This window comes from Melospiza melodia, chromosome 9, assembly GCF_035770615.1.
Source record: "Melospiza melodia melodia isolate bMelMel2 chromosome 9, bMelMel2.pri, whole genome shotgun sequence".
Classification (NCBI taxonomy): domain Eukaryota; kingdom Metazoa; phylum Chordata; class Aves; order Passeriformes; family Passerellidae; genus Melospiza; species Melospiza melodia.
The window spans coordinates 21,234,799-21,245,253 of record NC_086202.1 but is presented as its reverse complement, the minus strand read 5'-3'; the positions used below and the strand labels follow the sequence as shown (position 1 = coordinate 21,245,253).

General features: G+C 40.2%; 1 protein-coding gene across 2 annotated transcripts in view; it reads right to left on the bottom strand.

The window, feature by feature from the left end:
* Nucleotides 1-5,225: 5,225 nt before the first annotated feature.
* The window catches only part of ADK (adenosine kinase), a 266,323-nt gene continuing 261,093 nt past the window's right edge, over nt 5,226-10,455 (bottom strand). For both annotated transcript variants that reach the window (XM_063163823.1, XM_063163825.1), the window contains exon 11: nt 5,226-6,404. In XM_063163823.1, the coding sequence (XP_063019893.1) occupies nt 6,280-6,404 (125 nt within the window). In that variant the 3' untranslated portion in view covers nt 5,226-6,279. The remainder of the gene's footprint in view (nt 6,405-10,455) is intronic.

The window sequence follows — 10,455 nt, the reverse complement described above, 5'->3', positions numbered from 1 at the left end:
TTCCTTTCCCAAGCTGAATTTGTTGGGTTATGTGCTAAAATCTTGTTTCTTGCTTTGTCCTGAAATGTTTTGGTGCATAATAAACATCAAGTCTCAAAAGGCTGTTTTACTGCTAATTTCAGGCAATGAAATATATTATGTACGTATTCATGTTACATGCAAAACATGCTGTATCTGGAGCACAGCCTTCCCCAAATCCAGAGTGTTCATCTTGTGAAATCTGTCACCATTTACAGAATGCAAAAGTTGCACTGACAAATGCTTTTTACTATCAGACATAAAATGGGTTTGTTATTGTACTGACCTTGGGAGACAAATAGGAAAGCTTTGTCCTTACCCTGCAAGACAGCCACAGCAGCTGGCTATGCTTTAGGACAGGCCAGACTAAAATAGGTCTGTCCGTGTGAGGCTGATAGAAGAACCCTGGAAATTCTGCAAATTATTTGAGTGCCATTAATAGACCCCAAAATAAGTAATATCTCTGAAAATTAATCCCAAAGTTAGATTTAATTTATAATTCACTGATCCACAGATTGACAACAATCTAATTTTTTGAAAAAAGCTATTGTGATTAGTAACTGCCTCACCTCTTAAAAAACCCCAACCTACTCTTTTTATAAAGCTAATTGGGGCACGAGGTGTGTTTGAACTCTGCCTTGTCCTCTGGAGGGACACTCTGTAGCCAGAGCAGCATAGCCTTCTAATCACATACACTTGGTAATTATCACAACAGAGGAACAGCCAGCAAATACAGAGGAGATCAGGGAATGTAACTATTCCCAGGGACCCAAAAACTAGGTATGTTCCAAGCAGAGCAATTTTTAAGTACAGTGAAGTCTCACTTGTAGCATGGATATGAAAAATAATAGGTAGAATGAGAGGTGATTTTCAAGCTGAACTTTTCTTGAAATATTCTCTCATATGCTGTTATTATTCCACAGTAATGCTTCTTTTAGGGCAATATTTTACACCAATGTTACCATCTCCATGGCACCACAGACAGGGAGGCTTTCTAAGCCCACAATTTCTCTCACACTCAGTTTAGGAGCTCTTCCATTTTTTTATGCATTTATACTGCACCACTGACTTGAGATATTTGATCCAGAATAATAATGCTTTGCTTTTCTTCATTACAGCCCTTACTCAAGCTCCTTTACAAATGTCACTCGGTAGTGCCAGTGCCTTGAGAGGCAGAAAGCCCAGCCAAAACTTGCCTGTGAGTATCTGGTAAAGGGAGGACCTGAAGACAGATGCACTCCATCCTTCTCTACTTGAGAGGCAGCTCAGGTCAACATGACTCTAAACTTTGGAGATGATCTGCCTGCTAAGCTACAGCACATTTAGCACATTTATGATTTGCAGGTTTTGAGTTTGACTTGGCTTCATTTTTTAACTTTTGCATTTGGCAGCTGACAGCTATTAACTGTCACACTCCAATAACCAGGGGGTAGTTAGAAAAGCATTAAATATTTGCACTGTGCAGCAAGGCTATACTTCATCTCAGCACACATGAATCCTGTGCTCCTTTCACACTGAAGAAAACCCACCTTATTGCTATTCAAATCTATCCCTCTCTCTTCCCATACTGCCATTACACATGCAAGGCTCGTCAGTGTCACTGACACAAAAAACCCCTCATGCTTTATACCAACAACAGTGACACCTGAAAAAAAACCCAGACACAAAAGAATTACTGCTTTTTAAGAATTTTGCTTATTTGGTCTTCATTTTCTAAAAAGGTCACTTATTCCATGTCTTCATAAAAGTATTTCTCCTGCCCTGCAAGGCTACATGTTTTCTTTCACAGGAGCAACTTACAGATAATTCTACATGAAAAGTGGGGTTTGGTAACTGAGGTTTGTCTATTTTCTATGTCCCTGGTAAATTATGAACCTTTGTTTTGAAGACAATTTTTCCCCCTCCTTGTCTAAACTGCCATTTTGAGTCTAATCTTTTAGGAAATATCTTAAATAGGCACTCCTTGTGGTCTGCTTTTAAAAAAGCAAAATTTATTTTGGCCTCTGCAGGAAGCATTTAAAGTACATAATGAATAATGTTTGACACAGGAGTCAGTTAGCAGTCATTTTAGATTAATAACACTGCCCAGAAAAAAAAACCTTGCAGGGGATTAGACCAAGGGAAAGATGCTTAGGCAATAACCTCTGAGCCAGCTGGTTGCTGAACTATTCACAATAGACATAACTATCTCTGAAGGTCTTAAGTGTGAGAATTATCTCTGGGAAGAGAACAATGAGTTAGTGAGATATAAAACAATAGTCTCATGCTCTAACACAAGCAGTTAGCACTGCACATGTTCTCTTCTCAGTTAATCTGCAAGACTTTCAGACAGCAGCAGTTGGTGCCCAAATTAAGACTTCCTCTTTCCCTTTGATCTTATGTAAAAACTAATGAATTGTATAATCTCCAACACCTCTGAAATCCCGCTGGTTAAAGGGAAACTCTCCCTACCTTTCCCATGCCTGTCTCAATTCGCTAAATGGGAGCTATATTTAACAGCAGGCCAATCACATGATCACTGAAAAGGAACAGCACAAGGATCTGTAATCCTAATGCTCTGGAGCTGTGATTGCTATAAATCCTTTGCAGAATGATTTCCTTTAAATCCCAAACATGTCATCACACTTTTAATTAACATTTCTTTATGAAAACTGTGGATAAGACCCTTTAAATTAAAGATTGTTCCCAGACTTGTCATCTTAAAACAGTGTGCATTCCTATTGTCATTTTCACGTAGCATATTTTATTTCACTTTCATATAAGTAAAGCTTTTTACTTTCCCTTCCCCCTCCTATCTTAACCCTCACACAAGTAGTAACAGCTAGCACTATTTTTCAAGGGTAAACAAATAGCCCTACATTAGTTCACACACAAAACAGAGCATTCAAATATTCAAAAAACCAGCAATGAACACAGGCAGAGATGTGGCTGATACTGCCCTACTTGAATTATTCTTACCACTTTCACTTCTCAACTTTACCATCTAATTGAGCTTATCATCTTTACATATAGAAAAAAATGGAGAGAGAAAAGTGATTTGCCCAAAGTTACACAGTGGCTCACCTGCAGAAACAGAAGCACAGCCTTTATTTCCTGATTCCCAGCTCATCATTCTGTTCAGCTATTTAGCATATGGCTTTCAGAATACTTACTGGGCCTGTTTCCTTGCCTGTTAATCTGAGCAGCATTGCAACCCACTTGGTATTAAAACAAACCTAAAATGCCCAATGGGCTCAGGAGATGCACTTCTATTTCCAGCAAAAGGAAAGTTTTATACCAGTGAGAGATGCTTTGGCTGTTGGCTAGTGGGAAGTGGATTTCCAGTATTTGTTTTCCTGAGAGTAACCCAGGTAAAAACGCTGTTTGAATAATGGCTCAAGTTCAGTGACAGAGTCACTTCTGTTATCCCATCTGGGATTTGAGAAGTGGCACACATCACTGGCAGACAACTCTTTCAATGATGTTTTTCAGAAAGCCCAGTTTTCTAACACACCTCTGTGTGGAATAAGCTGGAAGACAGAGAAAGACTATTTGTGAAAGAAAGTATCAAGGGTGAAAACATTATGGATTATATAGACAAACCCCTCCTTCAGCAGTAAGAAACAGGAAAGGAATACAGATCCTGCAAAAATTACAGAATGAAATCATCAGGCAATCTGACAGCACAACCTGAAATTATTTAGCATGATTTAGCAATATATTTCTAAGTATCTATATAGCATCCAAAAATATCCATTGACAGATATTGGAGAAATAATGAATGGCTAAATAGAGCAGGTCAGACTCTGATGCCCTTCTATGAATTGGGTAGTAGTTTATTCCTCAGCTGCTCCCACTGGCTTCAAATTATTCTTTGTAGCTGACACTCAAAGCCAAATGTCAGGTGCCCAAGCTCATTGAACAGATCAGTGGAAAAGCTCAGAACAGAACCTCTGACTTGACTCTTGCATTCTGAACTGAAAACAAGGAATAGAGGAAGGTGGGAGGGAAGGAAGGAGAAAGAGTCTCCACAATGTTATGACTACTTGCCTTTACATATCCTCCTTTTCTTCACAGTATACAAATGTCCTGTAGTTTCATTAGTAAGATAAACAATGTTTCCATATTTATATTCATTTTAAATCAGACATAATTATCAGGCCAGGACATTGGTAAAGGTTTTTCAAAATGCATGGAAAGCATCACGGGTATAGAGCAAGAGGAACAGCAAATTTAACCACCAAACCATTGGGGCTTTCCTTACTGACAGGCAAATTCATGCAGTAAGTGGTGCGGCATATGTGACCATATATTAAAAGCAGGGACTGCAACGTATCCATCTTCAGCCTGTCAGTTTTTCTTGATTAAAACATATCACATGGATACATCAAGTTGAGAAATTAGAAATTAACTATGAGATGTTAAAAAAATTCACATTCTTCTGATCAACCCATAAAGCCTGAAGACCATGCACATTGCAGACTCTTAGTTTTGTTTGCCATTCTATTTCCACTCCAACACATTCATTTCTCTTCCTCTCACCTATGCTTGAACATGAGAAATGTACAGCCTAAAGCTCTTTTGAGAGTGGCACTATGATGAAACCAGAGCAGTCTTACTTGCACAAAGCTGTAGCGTTGGCAGAGAGACAAGGGCTGTACATGGAGCCATTCTCAGGTAGCCAGAGTGAGCCAGAGGCCCTGCAGAAGGGAGGGACTCACCGAGCGTGTCCTGTCCTTGCGGAGCCGGGAGCACTGGCAGAGGTCGCTGGTTGATGCGCTTGCAGGAGTCCCACACCTGGTGATCTCCACGATGACAGAGCCTGCTGTCCAATGTGTCAGACTGGACAGTGACCAACAAGGGAACTGGGATCTCAGCCTTGATTCCTCCCTGTGCTCTTTGCAATAGATAAACTACAATAACAGCATTCAGTCTCTGTGTGTCCTTTGTTCAATCCTGGGCAGCAAAGTATGAACCCTGCACTGACTTAACATTCTTTGGTGAACCGTAGCCTTTAATTTTTCATCTCTTCTATGGTACATGCACCAATTTGATGTTCCTTCTCTTCCTTACTGCTGAGATCACCCTTCAACACCCACCTGGACACTGAAAGTCATGTATAAAACATTCAGATTTAGCATTCATGTGGGTTAAGCACCCATATCTTGTTCCCATTTCAGTAGGATACACAGAAATAAGACAGACACATACCAAAACAAAACCAGGAGTTACTGTATGACAATTTTTTTATTTATCAGTATCAAATTACATAGCAAAGTAATGAATGCAGTGTCAGATCACCTTTTTGAATACTGTAAATACAAACAAAATCCACCATATTGCTTAATTATCCAAAGTAAATTAAAAGTTTAAAAATGTGCGTTTCAGAGATTCCATTTGGCATATCCTGTCAATGTATCCTGCATAAATATTTCTGTACCTCATTTTCATTATGTGTACCTTAATGCAGCCTCTAGAAAACACACATGGAGGAGATAGGACCTATCTGTATGTTTATTTTCATCACCAACTCATGCATCTGCCCTGAAATCACTGAAAGTACCTATCTGCTAGCTCACCTGACAGATAAAAGTGACTGTACCTATAGACCTAGAGATGTACTGAGAGATAAAAGTGGCCAGACCCAAAGCAATGCCATCAATGCAAGATGGCTGAATGCAAGATATCACAACAGTGGATCAGGCCTTTAAATTACTGATAAAACAGTGATGTACTTTCATGGAAGCTGGACTATCTGATGGCCAGGTCTTGTACACTCCAATATGTATGGAAATTCCTGGGACATTTACACTACTCTTTACACAGGTCTGACTCTACTAGATAGATAGAACAACTCCCTGTTTATAAGGTTAAGTTAGGAATAAAGTCAGGTCTGTTGATTTCATGTAAGTTCAACAGGATTTGGCCACAGCTGGATACAAACGAGATAATTCAACAGAAGTATTTTAATGGTGTTAATCAGCAGTGTCATTTAAATGGGACTTCCTTGGAAATCTTGTGTAAATAGAACACTTTTTCCTGATGGATGAGATAGTAAGCTTCACTTAGCACTGTTCCCAAAAGTTAAGACTACTGAGATGTGGTAGATGTCTGAAATGGAAAACACCATAGAAATATATATTCTGTTTAGAATACAATGAACAGAAGTACAGAAGCGTTGATGCAGGTACTGGAAAGGTAAGGAAAAGGAAGGAGGAAAAATTTAGGCAGCAATCCCATGGCAACACAGAAGTTACTCTTGATCCCTCCAATTCACCACTATCAGTGGAAGTCAGGCTTCTCTGGGAAGGTGCAACCTGAACGCTTGATAATGACGCTGGCTGCGTAATGCCCGGCCCGGATGCACTCAGTCACCGGCCGGTCATAGACGAGCTGGGACAGAAAGCCTATGGGACACAGTGAGAGAGACAGAAGGAAAAAATGGTCAGATTAGTTTTTTGAGTGTATCAGTTTGTTACAGGGCAAAGCACTGGCCTGCCTGTATGTACCCCTGCAGCACGGCCAGTTTAAATTGAGAATCACTCTTCAGTGAACTGCAGGGCTGGAATGGTGGTGCTGCTGTTTCTTCATGAAGTCTCCATTTGGTAGCTTCCAGTAAATGAAAGATTATCAAGACTGATCATTATTAGTGTTCTCAAAATTATTTTAACAGAATTCCTGTTCTCTTCTTTATAGAGATAACCCCTGATTCCTCAAAGAACTACTTAAAAACAAAGAAGAAGTTTTCCCTGCTGAAGAGAGTTCCTTCTGCTCTTACTGGCTACAGCTACAGCCCCAACACAACTGTGTGCAAGCTTTTCTCCAAAAAAGAGAAAGACATGTAATAGAGAAACATTACATTCAGAGTTACAGGTGCTCACAGTGCAAAGAAGGTGAAAACAATTTACCTGATGAGGAAAGTTAGATGACATCTGCTGCCTTTGATAATGGGACATTTAATCTAAAACTTCAGCAACAGCAGGTACCCCATAGCATGTGCAGATACCCCCCCTGAACAGCAAACTGTGCAGAGAACCAGGCGCCTCTCAGGATCGGGGCTTCAGCTGCCACAGCCTGGCATGCACAGCTTGGAAACTCAGGAATCACCTGAGCTGAGTGCTTTGGAAACCTGAGCACCTCCTAAATGAACAGAGTAGGCAGTCCTAAAAAGGCACTTGGAGAAGTTTAGTACAAGCAGCACCAGAAACTTTATGGATTGACTCCCTCATTTCTGAAGCATTTTGTCTTGGCTGAAGCTATTGTGATCAAAAGCATGACAGAACTTATGGCAGAGGTAAAATATGTATTTTAAATTTGGAAGAGGCTTTTAAGACGTGAGAAGTAAACTTAGTATCTTATAATTTAAAACCCCGCTCTCATTCTAGAGGTAATATTTTATTCACTTTTATCCTGTTTTTAATATGTTTCAGATGTATCTCTCTTCCTTGTCCAGTCACAGAAGGAAAGTGAGACTTGCCCAAGAAAATCAGAATTCTAGCAAGCTGAAAGATGTTCTTTTTAAAGATTTCATCCACCATTTCAAGTTTCTGTCATGCTCAGGCTTTGTGCCTTGACAGTACAAATGTAGTCTTGAAACCAAGTCTCTGCTAAGTACTGTGCAAAACTCATAAGTACCAACTTCTGACATATTACAAATTTTGATTCTAAGCTGATATGTTTTGCTAGCTTGCTTTCATATTCACTTTCTCTGTTCATCTGGTTTACTATTGGGAAAAGGTTCCACATCATATTGTGATGCTGTCATTTAACCTGTGCTCTGTTTCTAAATATTTCCTTTGGTGATACACTACAGCATAATTTCAGACAATAATAAAAATATTTCCTCCTATGCAATGATAGGATAGTCTGCTCCCTTAAATATCATGGAAAACAAGAAAAAGAAGGTTAGATTAATGAAGGATAATACTGGTGAGCAAAATACCTGTTTCCATCAATTACCAATCTCTATCTTGGCTTCTTGGTCATGACTGATAGTGAAAAGAAGCCTAATCGATCTACATTTTCCTCTAAACTGCACCAAATTGGAGAAGAGTTTGAAACTGCAAAATCTATAAATCAAACACTTTTCATTGGAATAGGGAGGCCATACAGAGTAAGCAGATTAGTTAAAAAAGGAGAAAACTCATATGTTTCTGACATCAATACTTTTCTAGAGAACTATGTATTGGCTGGAATTTCCCAGATTTGACTGACACTGGCTGGGAAAAAATGACTCTTTCACCAACAAAAGGTAAGTCCATAAGCACAAGTGAAGAAGACAGGAGTTATCAATATACAAAGATAAGAATCTGAAACAGGAAGAAATTGTGCTGTGAGTGCTATCACTGATGGCAGTCAGGGATGACAGACAACACAACTGTGGCAGGATGGTCCAGCTGCAATAGTTGGGTAACAGTTGAGAAATTCAAACAGCATGCCTGGCAGAAATCAGCTCGTTTCTGAATAACAAGATGAAAATGGTCTGCTCTCCATTAAATTAACATGCATTCTTAGGAGAAACTTTCTTGGATATGTGGAGGGTGTCAATCATTAAATTTAAACTGCCTGGGAGGCAGGAGCTTGCCAGTGTGCTTCTGGGTGGTTAAAACTTGAGAGCAAGTTGTAACCATATGTAAAATGAGGCTGTTAAGACAGTCCATTTCTGACTCAGTAAGTATGAAGATGCACTGGGCAGGTCTCCAAAGGCAAATATGGGGCTAGCTTTTGTGCAGAGCATGAATTCAGAGAGAGGTTTATACAAGAAAGAACAACTATCCCCTACATTTATGATCAAGGCATCAAACATACATGAAGATGAGAAAATCCACAGAGCAAAGGACCATCAAACATGAATTACTTTTCAATACCAACTAGACTGACACTGTTGTCATCTCCCAGGCTCATTGTAGTTTCAAGTTAGTATGAGTCTTTTGTCTTCAGTGAACCTACTTCTTATTTATTCTGATCTAAGTGAAAGCAGAGTCAGGTGAAAAACCATCTTGTTCTAATTGGGGATAGAAATGAGAGATCTCTGTGATTTAAGGGTGTTGCAGAAATGACATTAAGTACAGCTGTCATATATGACATATGTAGAAACTGCAGTGGGGAGTTTGCCCTCAAACCATTCTCTTGTCTGCTGAGTTTCTCTTAAAAGGTATGTGTTTCAAAGATGAAATGGAAATAGCAGTATCTGACACAATACTGCATCGAATGACAATACAAACACACATATCACAAACAGAACAACATCACACAGTAAGACTAGGCAGCTGGCAAAGCAGACCCCGAGGGAACACCAGAAAGCAGTGCTGTTTGAGCAGAGAAGCAAAGAGCTCTATCAGGTTGGCTGCCTTAGCTGCAGAATGTTCTTTTTAGTTAATGCAGTAAAAAGCAACATGGTCAGAATATAATTCAGAGTTTGCCTCCCCCAGTGTATAAGGCACGGTGATGCAAACCCCATGAGTCATACTCTCAAGGCATCGATTCAGATCTGAGTTCCAGCTGAAGAAGTTACTCCCCCATCTGTTTTTCACCATGCTGCTTTGCTGCTGGTATAACCCGATACCCTGTCAAAAGGAGCCAGATCAGTTTAAACAGTAGGTGTTGAGCAGGGGATCTTTGCTAACACAGCTGATTGAAACTGAAGTGGGTTAGTGAGCACTCAAACAGCCAACCAGAGAGCAGGGCAGGGGAGGGAAGATGAGAAGCAGTTGAAGGCTGTAATCTCTTAAGGTGCCATGATTGGAAATGCAAGAAGATAAGTGAGCATGGCTTCAGACTTACTTCACACTCCTCCTACAACTTCAGAGACCAAAAGGGCAGGATTGAACTCTGATCCTGTATCACAGGCCTGGGATCACAGACCTAGATCATCCCAGCACATACTAAGGTAGCTCAGCATCTACTTCATTTCTTTGTGGTCTGAACTGGTCCCTGGCTATCACTGGAGTGGACTGCAGAAAGCAGCAGTAAACTTGGGCTACACCAGACAGCCTCACATCAAGTATTTTACCAAAACAACTTGAGGCAATATTGTTTACCATGTTTTAACTGCAGCTGGTGAGCAGGAGCATTTCTGCACTGCTGGGGCTGTGGATGGCGCTCTCATCACACTAGCTCCAGGCTTTCCTGTCTGCCTCCTGCCCTGTTATCCAACATGCCAACTGCTTGTGGAGGAAGGGAAAATGCAGTTGCAGGATGTCTAGCAAGCCATCTTGGTAAGCTTTCAGAGTAGACTGGGATCCTTTTGCCCTTCACAGGCATGGATAGCCAAGTAACCACCTTGCACCCAGTAATGGTGAGAACTTCTTTTGAACTGGGTCCAACTCATCCCACTTATCTTCCTAGAAAAAAGACAACTTTGCTTCAAAAGTTGCTTTAAACCTTGGAGTAGTAGAAAATGTATTTGCATTCTCAGATGATAGAAGTGATTACAACAAACCAATAGCTATTTTTGGC